Source organism: Furipterus horrens, unplaced genomic scaffold, assembly GCF_987537825.1.
Source record: "Furipterus horrens unplaced genomic scaffold, mFurHor1.1.pri manual_scaffold_11, whole genome shotgun sequence".
Lineage (NCBI taxonomy): Eukaryota > Metazoa > Chordata > Mammalia > Chiroptera > Furipteridae > Furipterus > Furipterus horrens.
Genome location: NW_028327181.1, coordinates 16940678 through 16958732, shown reverse-complemented (window position 1 = coordinate 16958732; position 18055 = coordinate 16940678). Strand labels below are relative to the sequence as shown.

Here is an 18055-nt window from a genome sequence, read left to right as displayed (position 1 = left end):
AAACATATAGATGGGGAAATTACCCTGTTTGCAAGTAAAGGGGTGCAGGAAAGTGGGGCCAAAGAAACCTCAAAAAATTGTTGTATAAGTTTGAATCTGTAGAGTGAGTCAGGTGATCTCCTTGGCAGAGAAGAAGAAAAGAGTCCTCAGGTCAGAGGTCAGGGCAGGTGCCAAGGCCAAAGAAAGAGTGGAGGCTGGTTGCTGGTTGGTGATCCTGGTGGTTGGCTACCTGATGTCAGAGAAGCGGACACTCTGAGCATGTGAATCAGCACTTTCAACTGGAATAGAAAAGAAAAATCTGGAAAAATATGTATTCCCTTAGTTAAACTTTGTGTTCTTTTTTACCATTCTTAATGCATGTGAATATTCATATCTTTAAGTTGCTACAAGTATATCCACAGGGATGTAACCTATATACATTTGCCAATTGTGTAGTGCAGTCTTTTTAACTCACATTATTTTTAATACTCCTGAATAGCATACATTACTGTCACTTGGAACCCAGCCCTTGTCTTTCCCTGGGGCAGTTAAATGGTGCTCTGTGAGGTCCCCACATGCAGCGTGGTAATGGGGAGCTCAGGGTTTGTGTCTCACTCCCCCACTAGCCTGGAGCACTGTGTGACCACGGAGGCCATGGTGCCACGCTGAGCAGTGATAATCAGCCTTGTCCTCAGGCTGGAGCCCAGAGATGGTTGGAGGACCATGCTGTCTAACCTGGAACCTGAGAATTGGTCTGAGATTCAAATAATTATTATATTATATTATATTATATTATATTATATTATATTATATTATATTATGGCATTTGGTGATCCAAAGAAAGAGAACTATGAACCACAGAAGACCGCAGAACCAAGCTGCTTATTTTAAAACCAGTAAAATCTCGAGAAAAATCAAGAAGAGCTCCCAGGCTTCTGCTGGAATTATTCAGGCTTCTACTGACTAATGTATAGATTGCCACCTGACTCCATTGATGCCTTTCCTCAGGGGGATACAGCTGCAAAGTCCCCAAACAGTGAGCAAAATATCTGCTTGCAGCTCTCTTGGAGTTCATCCAACCCAGTGACCACAAGCCGACTATCCATGGTTAGTCCCACAGCACCCCCTGGTGGTTCAAGCGGAACTGCCTCTCTTTAAAGGCCTCAAACTCTTCTTTGTTTTAATTGGGTTATCAGTTTGCAACACGCATTATTTTTAAGACTCCAATGTGCCAGGCACTATCCTAGGCCTTAATGTTATGATGGTCAACAGAGCCTCTTACTTTTATATTTGAGTCTCCCAGAGACGGTGGAACTTGATCTAGTTCTAAAGGGATAGCAGAAAAATCATTGTAAGAAGAAATAAAAAGCATAATATATCAGCAGCATTTAGGATAAAGGGACATCCAAGAGGTGGCAGAAGTCTGCTGTGCCTGCCAACTGCAGAAGATGGTGAAGTGGGAAAGGCTAGGCAGAGAGGAAATGAACAAGAGAGACTGTGGCCGGGATGGGGAGGAGTGATTTATGTGTTACCCTTGAGATGAGGGGCTTCATTTACTTGACACTGAAGACTTTAAACATGGCAGAGATATTCTCAGGTTTCTACATTTGAAGGGTTTTTTAAATAACATAAATTAGAGAAACCCAGCCAGGAGAGAGTGTGGTTGCGTGCAAGTGTCCGTGGCACGGAAAGCAAGAGGAGGTGAGTTTGAAACGTGATTAGGAGTAGAATCTACCAGGCTGGTGAGGCCATGGATCTGGCAGGTGAGAAAGAAAAAGGTGCTCAACATCACTAATCACCAGGCAAATGCGAATCAAAACCACAGTGAGATATTACCTTACACCACTTACGATGGTTATTATCAAAAAGTCAAGAGGTGAGGCAGTCCCTACAGGACCTTGTGGGTGACTGGGAGTCTCCATTACCCCTCCCCTCTCCTTCCCCCCTCCCCCTCCCCTCTCTCCCCTCCCCCCTTTCCCCTTTGCCTTGGGGGAAAAAAAAGTCAAGAGGTAAGTCTTGGCAAGAATGTGGAGAAAGGGGAATCCTAGTGCACTCATGGTGGGCACATAAATTGATAGTCATTATGGAAAGCAGTATGGAGGCTCCTCAAAAAAATTAAAAGTTGATCTACCATATGATCCAGTAATCCCATGTCAGGATATGTATTGAAAAGAAACAAAATCAGTATCTTAGAGAGTTATTTGCACTCCCACATTCATAACAGCATTATTCACAATAGTCAAGATATTAAAACAGTATGTGTCTGATGGCAGTTGAATGGATAAAGAAAATGTGGCATACACGCGCATATACAATGGAATATTGTTCTACTTGAAAAGAGAAGAAAACCCTCCCATTGTAACAACATGGATTAAACTAAAGGAACTTATGCTAAGTGAAATAAGCCAGACACAGGACAAACACTGCGTAATCTCACTTACATGTGGAATCTAATAAAGTCATCTCTCCCTAATGCTCCCTCAACCTGGTCAAATCTTAAAGACCCTGTCTTTCCACGCAGTGAACCCCACTCTCCACCTCCAGTTCTCAACCCACTTCTGGTCTCTCACCCCTCATTCTCACACTCCACTTCGGCCAACAATGACCGCTGAGGGCCAGGGTCTGAGAGCTTCCAATAAAAGGTTTAAAGGTCCCATGCCCAGGAGCTGGTTCTGATAGTGTGCTCCACCTGCTGTTGGCTGATCATTAACCCAGAGCTTATATAAGGAAAGGACCATTCCTGGGCATGGGAATAGTACTGCCAGCAGCCATGGCCAGCACGTTAAGCCCCAGCACCATGACGGGGACCCCAAGCCCTCCTGAGATGTCAGAGCGCATCCGAAACGCTGCTGACATCTCTGTCATTGTTGTCTACTTCGTGGTAGTGATGGTTGTCGGGCTGTGGGTATGTAGGAGCCCAGTGGGGACTTAGGGTGGGCACCTGGCGTGGGGGTAAAACATCTAAGGGAGGAAGAGGTGTGATGTGGTAAAGCTGAGAGAACATTAACAGCTGTTACAGATTTCACTGTCCTTCTCAGAACCGTTTTCTTGCGTGTGTGACATCAAGAATGCTTACACTGAGTTAACTTATTCTCCTAACGACCCCGTTGTGTGAACAGGGCCACACTGGGAACTTCAGACTTAATCTGTTCAGCATCTCCAGCACGTGGGAATAAGGACATTCCTTTTCCTATCTCACTTCTTTTATTTTCTTTTACTTGCTCATTTTCTAACTTAGTTGAATTGAATACTTAATTCACTGATGCTCATTCTTCCTTTCAATAATGAGTTTGAAGCTATAGATTTTCTTCCAAACATGGCTTCAGTGATACCTCACATTGTTTTCATAAATGAAAATAAACAGAGGCATTAGGACATAGGTTGAGAAATATAATTTTCTAAAGCCTCTGGGTTTCTAGCACACTAGGATTTGGAGGACCTTTAAATATTGATGCTGTATCACAGTTTCCAGGAAATTGTGTCTCTCTTCAGGAGAGCTGTAAAAGGACACTTTCATCAGCATGATGACTGCAGTATTTGGGGCATCTTGGGTACCTCAGCTGTGGTCTGACCTTCCCACGTCTTCCCTCCTGCACAGGCGATGCTGAAGACCAACCGGGGCACTGTTGGAGGCTTCTTCCTGGCTGGTCGGGATGTGGCCTGGTGGCCGGTGAGTGATCAGAGTTTCCCAGGATTTAATTTCCTGTGTGTGTGTTTAAGAGTAAATAAAGAACGCATTGAGCATGCTAATCATTTCTGATGACCATTGCCTGCCTACCTGCTGGTGTCTCTTTTCCTAAATCTCTGACCTTAGAGCTTTTGCCCCATCATTCTGGTACATGACAGTGTGTCACCACTTATGAGAGCAGATGTAGCAGGGCATTTGAGAAAACCCTATTTGGCTCTGCTTCATGTTCTTTCTCCATGGTCCTCACCAAGAATCTTCTGCCTTGGCTACTTATGATCCACAGTACTTTCCTTCTCTGTTTCCAACTGCGAGTTAAAGCTGACCCTCTTGTTTGAATGGGCATCAGCCTCCCTCCTCTCCTCCTTCAGCACTCAGCTTCATCCCTGTTTCATTTGAGAAGCCTTGACGTTCACTCCAGTCTGAATGTCTAGTCCTTTGTTCTGTGCAGGTGTGTTAGTGGTTGTGTGTTCCCTGTGGTGGTGCAAATGGTGATGCCTCTGTGACCCTTGCCTAGTTCCTTGCTGGGTTCTGATGTCTGGGCTCCCTGGTAAGAGTCCCATTGCAGCAGAGGCTGCATCTTCTTCTCTGAATGCATGCAGTGTCAGCGGTGGGTTGGGTATACAGTGAGTGCTCCGTACATGCTTTCTTCACAGACCCACTGACTGAATAATATGAAAGGAGGGGAAATGACCTGGCCCTGGTGGTTGAAGCAGACCAACTGCAAGCTTGAAATGGATTTTTATTGGGGTGTCCAATCCAGCATTGCCTTCTTCAGGACTGTTTTATGAGACATTCAAGGCTCACCTAATGCCATAGCTAACAATGATATTCATCTTATCCCTTGGCCCCAAATGCCTGAATAGAAAAGTTGATTTTATAGAGGGTTGAAAAAGTGGGAACAGAAGAATGAGCACTTCAGGGGTCCCAACCCCCAATTCTGTTCTGTCAGAACTAGGGCTCATCTGTGCCCACGCAAAAGATCTCTTTTGATCTCTGAGGCTTTAGAACAGTAGAGAAGGTGATGGGAACCTTGAAGCTAATTGAAGGGGCTGACGGGAGATCTGGCAGTTCTTGGCCAAGAACAGGCTGAACTCAGAGCATTGAGGTAGACAGATCAATGTTCCTCTAAAGCAGGGGTCAGCAAGCTTTTCTATAAATTGTCAGATTGTAAATATTTTAGAGTCTATGGGTCAGTACCATCTGTTGCAATGACACATTTCTGCCATTGTAGCTCAGAAACAGCTGCAGGTCATATGTAAAAGCAAAGAGCATGGCTGTGCTCCAATATAACTACTTATGGACACTGAAATTTGAATTTCATATAATTTCACGTTTCACAAAATAGTATTCTTCTTTAGTCTTCTTTAAACCACTCAAAAATGTAAAAACATATTTTTGGCTTATCGGCCATATAAGAACTGGTGCAGCCCACAGGTTGTAGTTTGCTGACTCCTGCCTGAAGGAGTAGTGATGGGAACATCTCAACACTTAACTGCTTTTAAGAAGTCTGATTTGGCTTTTACCTCTGATCCTGGTCTGTTCTCTTGGATTCCAGATGGGAGCCTCTCTCTTTGCCAGTAACATTGGCAGTGGCCACTTTGTGGGGCTGGCCGGGACCGGAGCGGCTTCAGGAATTGCTACTGCAGTCTTTGAATGGAATGTAAGTGATATCACAGGCTTTTTCCTTTAAATTTAATTAAAAAATCATTCCAGTTATGTTTTTCTGGGAGTCTGCATAGGAGAAACTCCTCTTAGGTGTGATTTCTGTATTTTTTAAAATGTATCCTTTCTTTAAACTTCAGGGCCTTCTTGCGTGACCCTATCCTGCCTGGGCGCCTCCAGGCACAGCCCCCACCTCTGAGGTTTGCTGAAGCAGTTATTCCCACTGAGAATGTCTTTTCTTTATGAGTCAATCCCCGCTTTCACTTGGCCTCCTTGATCATTTTAGCTCTCACTTGTATCTCTTCCCCCTGACCTATTGCACTACGTGTCTGGCTCTAAATTAGTTGCAGGCAAAAAAAAAAAAAAAAAAATGTAAAAGCAACAGTCCCCTCTGTCAAGAAGCGTAAACCCCAGTGGGAAAGACAGATATGCATTTGTTATGGTGTAGATGGGACAGGGAGTGAAGCAGGCACGGAGTCCTGAGAGAGCCTACACAAGACAAGGGTCCATCTGAAATGATGGGACGGCTTGGCACATGTTGAGAGAGCCTCCTGGTGCTGACGCCAGATGGATGCATAGAAACTGATCAAGGTGCATCCTGACTAAGGAAATGATGGCAACAGTAGGTAGACTCTACAAGACTTTGTAACTGAGTTCTTAATCACTCTACTGCCATTTCATCGGCAGGAGCTGTGTCCACTTAATTAAACCCTAAGTATTTTAAAGACAAGGACCAACCCCTCTCAGGTCACTTAGACTGCCCTATCATCTAGGACTCAGCTGAGCACATGCCATAAATATTTCTTGAGCTGCCTGAGTTTTTCCTGTTCTTTTCTCTTTTCCTTTCCAGTGTTTGCACGTTCACCTGTCTGCATATCAGTCAGAGAGCGATGCTTATGTGGAAGAAAGTTGTATCACAGTAATAGTGGGGACAGACGACCTCTGCATGGACTCAGGAAGTGACCTTGAGTCATTACAAATACCAGTGCCCCTCCCTCGTTGCAGATTTAATCCCTAGTTCTACTTCAGCAGTATCAGGGACTCCAGAATGGACCCAGCCTCCAGAGGCATGGACAAAATGCCCTGTGGCCCCAGTGGGTGTGATTATAAGGCTGCCAAGAGCCTGGTTCTTTTAGCCTGTGACCTTGGGCTCTTGTAAATCTCTGTGAGGCTCAGGTTTTCCCTCCTTTAGACAGGAATAACTGCGCTTATCATATCTGCCTCACCCGGTTGTGCTGAGAGCAGCATGAGTGATATACATGAAGACTTTGAAAACATTAATATTAATGCAAGATTACGCTATTATCGTTATTATAAATGCAAGACTCAGGGAGCACTGAGAATATCCTGTATTTCCAAACTTCGTTCTCGTTGCTTTGTCACTGTAATTCCTGCCATTCAAGAATAATTCCTTTTGACAAAGATTGAATGACCTTCCAGTGGGTCTGCCTGTGCTCAGACCCCTTCTCTTCTGTTCATTTTCGACTATGCATTTTTGTGTCATATCCTGAGCCCCAGCAAATGACAGTCTCTGAATCATGAAAACCCAGGAAAGGAATCCATAGCTGTCTTTGGATGGATCATGATTGGTTGAGGGTGACAGGATCCAAGCAAACCTACAGCAGATCCTTGAATAACATCATTCCGTTCAACGTTGCTTCATTATAATGTTAATGAGAAAAAAAGTAATTCCAGGCAGGGGCCACTGTCCGTGTGGGGTTTGCACATTCTCTCCATGTCTCTGTGGGTTTTCTCAGGATACTCCTGTTTCCTCCCACATCCCAAAGATTTTAGGTGAATTGGTGTGTCTACAATGTCCCAAGCTGAGTGACTGTGGATGGGTGTGTGTCCACCCTGCAATGGAAGGTGTTCTGTCCAGGGTAGGGTCCTACCCCATGCCCTGAGCTGCTCAGAAAGGCTCTGGCCACCTGCGATATTGAACTGGAATAAGCAGGTTGGAAAATAACAATCCTAGTTGTTTTTATTCATCTTCCTTAAGTGTATAAATAGCTCACATTTATTTAAATGTTTAATATTAGAACTATTTCAGATCTTTATTTAGAAGCTTGGGAATGTTTATTTGACCAGAAATATGCCATTGGAACTTAATTCTTGTTTATATCAATTGGTCTATGGGAAAATTGGTTTTGTTTAAAATTTCATTTAAACTCACCATTTCCAAGCACCTGCGGATGACTTTAAGCGAGGACTTAATGTATTTTATTTTCAGACGCAGAGGTCATGAAGTGACAAGGCCCGCAAGCCACGCCTCTCCAACTCCACACTCTCTTCTTGATTTCTTGTAGGCCCTGCTGCTCTTGCTGGTTCTAGGATGGTTCTTTGTCCCCATATACATCAAGGCAGGGGTGAGTAATCACAGGTGTTCTGGGCACATCTGTCAGGCATTCATTTATTTGCTCGTTCTTTCTGTTCAGTCATGAAACCTGGGCAATACCATTTGTCCCAGGACTTCTGGGCTTCCATTTACAAAAGCCCACTAAGTGCTGCCAGACCGCTCTTGCAAATGGCTGCAGTCCGCAGTTCCCAGGCCACCACTCCTGGGAGGCTTCCCATGTCCCCACATCCTCACTAACACATAGCCTTTTTCTTCATTCTAATGTTTGACATTTATTACGTGATTTCTTCTCTTAATGAGAGGTAGAATATACCACAGCTCTGGCAGCTCTCCTTCAACCGGGGTGTTGCCAACTAACCGGGGCACTGCTCTGTCTCTCTGAGCGTTGCTCCCACATTTGTCCCCTCTGCTGCTGGTGCTCAGACTGTGCGCGCTGTATCCTGAAATGGTTCCTGAGATGAGGCGCTCAGGGGGCAGGCCTTCCGGCTAGTCTCTCTGCAGGTCACCATACGTTCCCCATTTGCTCAGCCCGGGTCCCTTCTGGCTCCAGGCCTGAACGAGCTTTGTTGGGTGAATCTGTCCTTGGTGCGACAACCTATAAAAAATAATAATAACTGGAGCCACTTTAAAATGGGGTTGGAGCTGCCATCTCAAAGTAACTGCCTTGCCCATCTTAAGCCTCAAATCTTTGGAGTGTTAAAACCGGCCAAAATAACCTTTGGACTGGGTCTAAAGCAACCTTGTATCCCAAAGAACTGTTTGCAAGGATAACAAGAAAGCAGATACTCTGACTGCCGGACTGATGACTATGGGACTGAAAATTAAAAACATTGTTTATAATTAGCATCCCAATGTTAGCTTTCCTGCACCAATAGAAATGTCCCCTTCTGTTGATGTAATTGTTCTCATTTCCTTTCTTATAAATACCCATTGCCTTTCTCTCCTAATCAGAACATTTTTTTGGATTTCTGTTTGAATCAATGCTTCCTGAATAGCTATTCTTTGATGACAAGGAAGTGTTTATTGCCTCTCACTTTGAAAGGCCTTTTATTTTTAGATCAACAGACCAATACCACAGAACTCATGCATATGTTTTTGGGTGTGGCTTACCATCTTTCAGGGGATCCTCACAGTTTCCAAGCCACCAAGAACTCCCCTTCTTGTTTTTGGTAATATTGTATTAATATTTATTTAGCATTCTTTGCACTGGGGGAGATTAAATCATGAGCTCAGTCTGTTATGATGCAACCAGAAAGCAGCACCTTGTATGCTATACATCACAGGCAATCTCCTATTTCAGTACCGACAATCACAGGTTTTTCTCTAAGTGGGGATTTAATGTAAATCTCTTCTTTCCAATCACGAGAATCACATAAATATATTCCCAAAAGTATATTTGCCATTTATTCAATCATCAGTTGTTGTGTAATTATAATTGTGGTTTGTTATTTACAAGTAATGTTTTTACTAGACTGTCACATTAGTGGTGAAAATAGAAGTTATTTGTTGAGTCTTTACTATGCATTTGGTGGTGGTATAGGTATTTTACACTTACTGTCATACAAAAATCCTACTTCATGAATGAGAAAATGGAAGTTCAGGAAGATAGTCATTTACCAAATGTTACACTTCTAATAAATGTCGGCACTGGGAACGTATCCCAAGATTGTCTGATTCTAGTATCTGTGTTCATGCCATCCTTGCTGCTGTCTCAGGAGACTGTCCCTTCTCACCTCTGATTCACCAAGGTGCCACACACAGGCTACCTGCCCATAGGTGCTGAGTAAATGTTGAATAATCTGAATGTGCTGGGATCTGCAGGTGAATCCCTGTTGATATCTGTCTCTGCAGGTGATGACCATGCCGGAATACCTAAAGAAGAGGTTTGGTGGGAAGCGACTCCAGATCTACCTCTCTGTCCTCTCCCTCTTCATCTGTGTGGCTTTGAGAATCTCAGTGAGTTCAGTGCTCCTGGCATTTTAACTTCACGGGATTGCTGTGATGGGGCTAGAGTGCTAAGATCAAAGGGCTGGGCATGTGTGTGACCTATTGACTATAAACAGGGTCAAGCAGTGTGGATGTCTCAAATCACCTGGGGTGTCCCTATCAGGTTTTTAGGGGGGAAAGCAGCTTCAGAAACCCTGCATACATAAAGACAAGTCATCAGAGCCGGTGGAGTGTAAACCCACCCTTTTATGAAGGATATGGAAAAATGAATGTACAGAAAGAAGAGTTATCTCATTCGAGTAGCACATAGAAAAGAGAAGGATCCTCTGGTCCCCTGCTCTTCCACTGCACAATCACCTCTTTGTTCTCTTCGTCCATATTTTCATTTTCAGCCTGATTATCTGACATGTGAACCAGAAGGAAAGTGCTTTGTATTATGACATTGATTTTTCCTTACATGTATTTTATCTAAGACTGCCCCTACAAAACATGTGTAACAAGTAAGTGTAAAACACTTATGAAGCTTTTTTAAAAAAATTAAATTCCTTGGAGACAATCATTGAGGAAAGAAAGAAGGAACTTGAAGATTCAGCAGCATGTGTAGAAAACAAAGAAAGTAACACAGCTGCTTCTCAAGTATCAGTGACTAATGAAATAATCTCCTCAAGTTCATAGTCTAGGCAGTTCATGTGGGAAGAAGCTGGCCCCACTATTGCCTTTCTGTTGAGCTGAGTCATTGTTGGAAGTAAACCAGATGCTTAGATTAGATGGCACGAGCCTTCCCAATGCAACGTGAGCATTTCCTAGCATTTACCATGTATTGTTGAGCTCCATGTCAGGGGTAACAAAGATTCCTGTGCACTAGGGGTTCACCATAGGGTTGACAAGATAAGAATTCAGCCATGGAATTGTTAGCACTTTATGACAATATCTGCAAATGTATTAAATGTGAGCTTGAATTAAGTGTGTGGACAAGCATAGAAGTTGTGCTGTGGATACCCAGAGAAGGGGATGTTTTCAGCTGGGTGGAAATGGAAGTCATCCTCATGGGATCCTAGGGGGAATTAAACAACCCCCCAGGACAAAAAAAGAGGAGATGCCAAGGGAAGCAGAGAAGCTTGCAATGATGCGCAAGTGGGTGGGACTCAGTGATCTCCCAGTTCTCCTTTGGCTCTGGCCTCTACAGCTTTATGGTCCTAAAGGGCATGAACAAGGTTCTAGAGCAGAATGAGAGCAACCAGAGAAGCCCCACAGGGAGCAGCCTCCTTTGGTGGAAGGATCCTGGTGGTGGGGAGGGGATGGAATGATGGAGAGCTGAATGGAGACACAGGGAAGGCCAAGGACATATGTGTGACTAACTGTGCAGGGTCTGTGGTTATCTACAAGGTTATGTTTAAAGTGATATTAATAATGATTAATTTTATGCACAACCTTTTGTGTACTATTACATTCTGATAACAGATTGTGTCCTGGTTACTTATTAAACAGACTATCATGAACAGCTAGGACAGCTTCCATAGTCCTCCCCTGCCCCAGGTTTGGAAAAGATCATCTTGTTCACTGGTTCTCAACCTCCACTAATACATATATGGAGAGTCGTTGCAGCTATGAAGCATCTTTATTCCCAAATATTTCAGTCTGTATGCCTTGAAGATGCAAATGTTCTTTTAGAAAACCATACTGAAAATTTTAAAATCCAGGAAATTAAATTTGATACAAACTAATATGTAACCTACAAACCTTATTCAGATTTTGACAATTGTCCCAATGTCCTTTAAGAGCAAAAGAATATCCTGGACCATGAAATACTTTTTATTAGAAATATTTTATAGACATTAAAAATGTAATTAATCCAATTGAATTACACACAATAAAATGGCCAAAATAGCAAGTTTTATGTTATATGTATATCACCACAATAAAAAATAATAATTTGTAATATAAGCTACTTACATATAATTTTAAAACCATCAATTTGAGGTCTTAATTGTACTATATAAAGAAACAAAAGTTAAAGAATTCATAATAAGATAATATGTCTTAATATGTAAATGACTAGGCATGAATAAACGAGTCCTAACACCGTCCACCGCCACCTAGATAAGTATGAACGTGACAACTGTAAATGCAGATAGACACAAATATGCTTCACAGCAACTTAAATGCAATGAGTGACATTTCAATTGGTGATACCTTTTCTGAAAAGCTAAATTTTTTTTAGTAAATATCCAATTTGGTAAAAAGTACAATCTTTCCCTGATTTACACAGTAGTTACATTCCTTGAAACCCTGGTGATAACAAAGTTGCAGGAAGTACTTTGTGTATGAAATACAGAGTTAGGTTCTAGGCTCAGATAAACAAGAAAAGGCTTTTCACCAGCACGAATGTCTGGTGAGATGATAAAATGACAGGTTTTATTTCAAATGTTAGGGAGGAAAAAATCTACCATGTCCTGTGCCACTTCTTCCAAGCCCAAGTCTACAAAGAAACCTGCCTCTGATTCTTCCGATTCCGAATCCTGCCACCTTATCCTTTTCCCTCAGCTCACTCGTGCTTTCCTGCCCCTTGGATTCCGTGGTCCATCAGCACACAGCCTCAATCTCCATGCCTCTCTCCTTCCACTGAACTCCTCTAGCAAAACTCCAGCCCTGGCTAAATCCTGTCTCCCACTTACTCTGTGCCTGCACCCAGGGATACTGCTTCTGTGTTTAGAGCTAACCTTCTTATTTCTCAGGTTTTTGTTTTTGTTTGGTTTAGTTCTGGGTTTTTGATATGGAGCCTGTGGGGATCAGAAGTGAAGGGACAGATCCAATTAGGGCCAGCACTAGTTGTGTTGAAGAGAAATTAGGGAAACTGGGAAACACTCTTTGGCGGCCCAGGGTCCAGGCAAAGCTGGGTGGACATGATCTTGCAGCACAGGGTTTTGCAGAACTCCCTGCTGACCTCTAAACCTCAACCAATATTCATTTTGTCAGTGGGTCTTAATGCTATTTTTCTCCCCTGGTTCTCTCAATGACTATTTCAAACTCCCCAAACTTCTTAGCTCCTAGACCTTTGCCTCTTATCAGAAAACCTCATCTCTTGCTTTATCTAGAAAATTAGGCATGAACCACTAACCCCCCCCCATTTAACTAATCTACATTTAATTTAGTCTTCTCTTCCTAACATGAGGAGTCAAAGACCCACCCCCTCAACCTGTGCCCACTCTTGATCCCATCTCTTCTCAATATCTCTGGTTATTTGCTTCATAATTACTGCTCCCTCCTCCCATCAACATGTTTTACCTCTTGCTTTCTGCTACCCCAAGCATCTCAAGTATTTGCCTAACAATAACCACTGTCAGCTCTGTGACTCCCCCATCTACTACCCTAGAGCTTATCGTTGTTTCTCTACTGACAATCATGAAAGAGTAGCCCACGCCAGCTGTAGTATAGATGCTTCTCACTTTCCACCCACTCACTCATCACCCCTCTCTATGGTCAGTCCCATAATGGTCCTCTGAGGATGAGCTCTGGCTTCCAAGGAGGTTATAACTGGACTGCAGAGGAGACAAGTGTAGCTGTACATGTTGGTGGGGAGCCATCTGTGAAGAGTTAAGTGATGCAGCGCATGTTTCTTTCCCATCCTGCCTGTTCCCGTTGTAGTCAGACATATTTTCTGGAGCCATATTCATCAAGCTGGCCCTGGGATTGGACCTTTACCTGGCAATCTTCAGCCTCTTGGCTATCACTGCCATCTACACAATCACTGGTGAGTCCGCTGCCTGTTTAACTCAGCCATGCTATCTTCTGCTTGTGCCACTCCAACCTGCAATTAGCAACCTCAGTGTTAGCCTTGTCAGCGCCGAGGTAAGGATATTCCTTTATTCCCACTCTGAGAATCAGGCACAGCCTAGAAACACGACTAGAGCAAAGGAAACAGAATCCTCAATATTCAGCATGAATACCTTGATCAAGGACAATGATGTGGTGGGCGGGGCAGGTAAACACTGATTTGTCTCAGCTGTGTTCAGGACCCAGCCCGACACCTGGAACCAGTGTATAATACCCATGGGAGGTCATGATGAAATAGCATCTCATACATAAGACTGGCAAGTCCAAGGCAGGGCCCAGATGAGCACAGGGCACCTGGATTGTGGTGGGCTCTGAATGGCAGGATGGGAAAAAGGGAACTGAAACAGTGGGTTGATTGTGCAGGGAAGGTATGTGGCAACAGTGGTTTTCATGAACCAGGTACATTGGTGTAGTGTCTCATGCATACTCACTTATGAAAATTAAACCATCCCATCTCAGTTGGAAAGAATAAAGAAAAAATAAAAGCTTGAACAATCAAGACAGTTATGGAGCCATTTTCATGCACTGAGCTTGTGTTTCAGACTACATGAGAGATGAGGGCATAAATCTCCTGTTTTCAGGGTCAATCTTGTTTTTCCATGACCCTCTCATAAAGGAAATGTCTTGTTGACTAAGAATCTAATGAGTCTAAAGTTGAAAGAGGAGTTGGTGGTGGTGGTGACAGTTTTACAACATTTCAGGAAATAATAATATCTCCTATTTGACCAATGAAATGATGATATGTTCCAAGACTAGAACAAAAAATGGCTTCATCTGATTTTTTGAGAACAGGTATATACTGGGATAAATAGAGTGAATTGAGGGATGGTCATGGAAAATTTTCATGGTATTAAAACATTGCCTTTGCTCCTACTTAATATTGAAAACCTCACACAAAGGTAGAACGCCATCATAATTCACAAAAACTTTGAGTCAAGACAAGGCAAGAAAAACAGAAGGATAAGTGAGAGACATATCTTCTAAGAAGATAATGATGCCAAGAGGAGCTTGTGACCCAGCCAGGAGTTTCCATATGTTCTTTGTTGAGTCATTTCCAGGGTTCAGGTAGAAGAGAACCTAGGGTGAAGGCAAGGTGGTGAGGGCACATGAGTAAAATACCCTGGTCCTTTTTTTTTCTCACACAGGGGGCTTGGCCTCGGTTATTTACACAGACACCCTCCAGACCATCATCATGCTGATAGGTTCTTTTATTCTCATGGGGTTTGGTAAGTAATGACAGTGTGAGCAGAGCCCTGGGGCTGAAAACCACGGCACTTGTTTCTGCTCAGTCTGTCTGCTCTTTACTGCTGCCTCCCAGTTCTATCTGGTCATATTTTCCAATCATTTATAGAATTCATGTCATTGAAATGAAGGCCTAGCCTTCTTTCTTGCTATACTATCTCAGCATGAAGAAATGAGGGAAGACAATTGAACTTCCTTTTAAAAATATTGCTCAGGTAAATTATCTTGTTTTACCTTAATATCTTTGTCTTCAGAATGGACAAAATTAGTATCATTGAGTTGATAATTTTACAAAAAATATTGGTGAGTTGAATTTAATGCACAGAAACCCTTTAGTTACATAAAATCTTCATAAAACATTAAATATTAGGAAAAAATTAAGATAACTGAATATAAACTTTAGTATGATTGTTTTGTTTTGGATGGGAATTTTTAAAGTACATTGTTCACTCTATTGTTAGGATCTATAAACAAAGATTGGATTTTCCTTTATGATTCTCACTTATTCAGTATCATCAGTTTATTCTCTTGAGTAAGTCATACCAGCAAGCACCACTGATGAATCTAATTTACAGCTTGATAGTTTTTTGGGTTTTTTTATTATGGTATTTGGGTTTTTTTTTGTTTGTTTGTCTTTTTGTTTTTTTTGTTTGTTTGTTTGTTTTTGCATAGGCAGTACATGCACACAGTGAAAGGACATGGGATAAAACGTCTCCTTATCCTCCCCTGTCCTGCAGCCACCATGCTTCCTCCACTCAAGCCGCTCTGTGTATGACTTTGAATGTGCATGCACCAAGTCACAGAGCATGAAAACATGTGGAGCAAAAGCTGATACAACTGCAAAGACAACACATTCACAATGATAATGGTGACTTAACATAACATAGATGGCATTGGTCCCATACGGTTACTTATATTTGAAATAATTAAAATTAAAAGTTTATTTAGTTTTGCATTTGCCTAGCCATATTTCCTTATCGAATGGCCAGACACAGAGTAGATCACTGCAAAAAGCTCTGCTGCCCGGTACTGCTCCAGAGGCAGCAACTAGCACCAATTCCTGATGAACTTCCTGTTTAGTTAGCCAGAACTTCTGCGCTGTACTTGTTCATAGTTCTCTGGTTTCTGGCCTCAGTGAGGCAGTGCCTTGCACCAGTCTCTCTAAGTCTCACGTTTATCATCCTTAGGATGAGAATGGGGGAGTCTCTCACCTCCTAGGGTCCCTCATGTGTTTTGTTACAAACCACATTGCCTTTACCAGAACAATTTCCTAGTATTGTGTGTATCCTCCACTAGGCTGAGCTCCTGCCTGGCACATTCATTTTGCGCGTACGCCCAGTCCCACGTTTGGCATATACAAACATATTGGTGCTCAATTAAATAAATAATGAGAAAGTAAATTAATGTCAACCTTAGCCTAACAGCTGTATGATACACACTCCAATTAATTGTACATCATTTAAACCTATACTAAGTGTCCCCAGATGCCTGGGCTCATCTTTCTAGGATTTCCATCCATTATGGCTCTTTTCTGTACCTGTCCAGCCTTTCCAGGCCACCCAGTGGCAGAGAATCATCATTTCCCTCCAATTTCTGCTCCTTATCTCTCCAATTTTTATTGAAACATAGGTAAAATGTAGTATTAGTCCAGAAAATCTGACTATGCATAAGGTCAGACCAGCCAGGCTCTGTGTCAGAGAGGCCCTTGCTTCCTGGCCCTTCCAGAGGAGTTGGGACTTTCTGATGGTTGCTTTTGTTAGGCTCAGTCTGTTAGTTCACCTTCAAATTTATCTCTGCTCTGATGATTGTGAGACATCAATATCAGTCTGTTGGATTGTGGTTTTATTCTTACTATAAGATTAGCTACTAAATCAAATTTTCCAAAAGCACCATAACAAGAAAGGTTAAAGGGTGATTTGCTCTATGAACTTCGTGAAAGCAAGTCTGACAGCACAGTCAATGCCAGAGAAGGTACTAGAAAGGCGTGGCTCCTGCGAGAAGGACACTGAGTATATGAGCGAGCTGACTAGGGGTGCTTGAGTACCTCCCCCATAAAGGAATAATTATGAAAACAGGGAGTCTTATATTCCTATGAAACATTTTATTTTATCCAATATCTTTCCAGCATTTGCTGAAGTTGGAGGTTATGAGAGTTTTACAGAGAGGTATATGAATGCCATCCCATCCATAGTCGAAGGGGACAACCTGACAATTCATCCCAACTGCTACACTCCTCGGGCAGACTCCTTCCATATTTTCCGAGATGCTATCACTGGGGACATTCCATGGCCAGGAATGATATTTGGAATGACCATCGTAGCTGTGTGGTACTGGTGCACAGATCAGGTAAAGTGTGTGTGTGCGTGTGTGTGTGTGTGTGAATATGTTTATCTTCTTTTTCTTCTCCTAGAAAATCATATGCTTTCTATTTTGTATACACACAAACATGAACACACACACCATTTAAAAAGTCAAACACTTCTACAAGGTTCGTTGCGTAAAATAGTTGTCTGGTGTCCGTGTCTCTACCCTATTTTTTGTCCCTCAAAGGTAAACATTGTTGGTTCCCTCAGTTATTTATTTCAGTATGTATTTCTAGTCCCTAAATCTTGGTACTCAGTATATGATCTGTGAACCATTGGCATAAATGACACCTTGGAGCTCATTAGAAATAAACACTCTCAGATGCTATCCAGACCTATTAAATCAAAATTTGCTTGTTAACTTGATGCTTGGGTTACTCAAATAGATGCTTACATTGCTACCTCTTGGTTTTCCAATTTTAGGATTTTTCTATTGGCTTCCCATAATGAGAGCTGAGGGTTTAGCTCTTTCAACTTTCCATCCTCAATCTCACATAAGCATACGTCCTGTCCTCCCACCCTCCCGATAAATCTAATTCACAATTTCAGCGAGCTAGCATTGAGTGCTACCATTTTTGTGAGCACATAAATATAACTCACAGCTGAGCCACATGACAGTCTATGATTTTTCTTAAGATTTTTTTACCTCTAGATAAATAGTTTTTTCTAATAAATAATCCTTAATTTTCTGTTTTAAATATTCTTCATAATTATTACTCAAACACCAAACCCTCAGCAAATTGCCTAAATTGCCTCTCAATACTTGCAAACACATCAAGTACCCTCCCAACTCCTTTCCTTGCTCTCTCCCAGAGCCTTGGGCCTCTCACGGACTGTCAGGCTGCTCTGTGAGCTTGGTGCGCATTCTAATCCAGGACTCCTTCATTACCACATTGGGAATTCCCTTTGCCTCATTCTTGGGTTAGAGCTCCTGTTTCCGGTATTCCGTATCATTGTCTTTCTTGGTTTACTCCTCCTTTCAGA

At 42.4% G+C, this 18055-nt stretch overlaps 1 protein-coding gene across 1 annotated transcript in view; it reads left to right on the top strand.

Annotated features, from left to right (window-relative positions):
- Nucleotides 1-2743: 2743 nt before the first annotated feature.
- LOC149997064 (solute carrier family 5 member 4) overlaps nucleotides 2744-18055 on the top strand; it is a 29647-nt gene continuing 14335 nt past the window's right edge. The window contains exons 1-8 of the mRNA XM_090291109.1: nucleotides 2744-2884; nucleotides 3578-3649; nucleotides 5223-5327; nucleotides 7636-7695; nucleotides 9537-9641; nucleotides 13278-13383; nucleotides 14612-14692; nucleotides 16834-17054. Of these exons, the coding sequence (XP_090147235.1) occupies nucleotides 2750-2884; nucleotides 3578-3649; nucleotides 5223-5327; nucleotides 7636-7695; nucleotides 9537-9641; nucleotides 13278-13383; nucleotides 14612-14692; nucleotides 16834-17054 (885 nt within the window). The 5' untranslated portion in view covers nucleotides 2744-2749. The remainder of the gene's footprint in view (nucleotides 2885-3577; nucleotides 3650-5222; nucleotides 5328-7635; nucleotides 7696-9536; nucleotides 9642-13277; nucleotides 13384-14611; nucleotides 14693-16833; nucleotides 17055-18055) is intronic.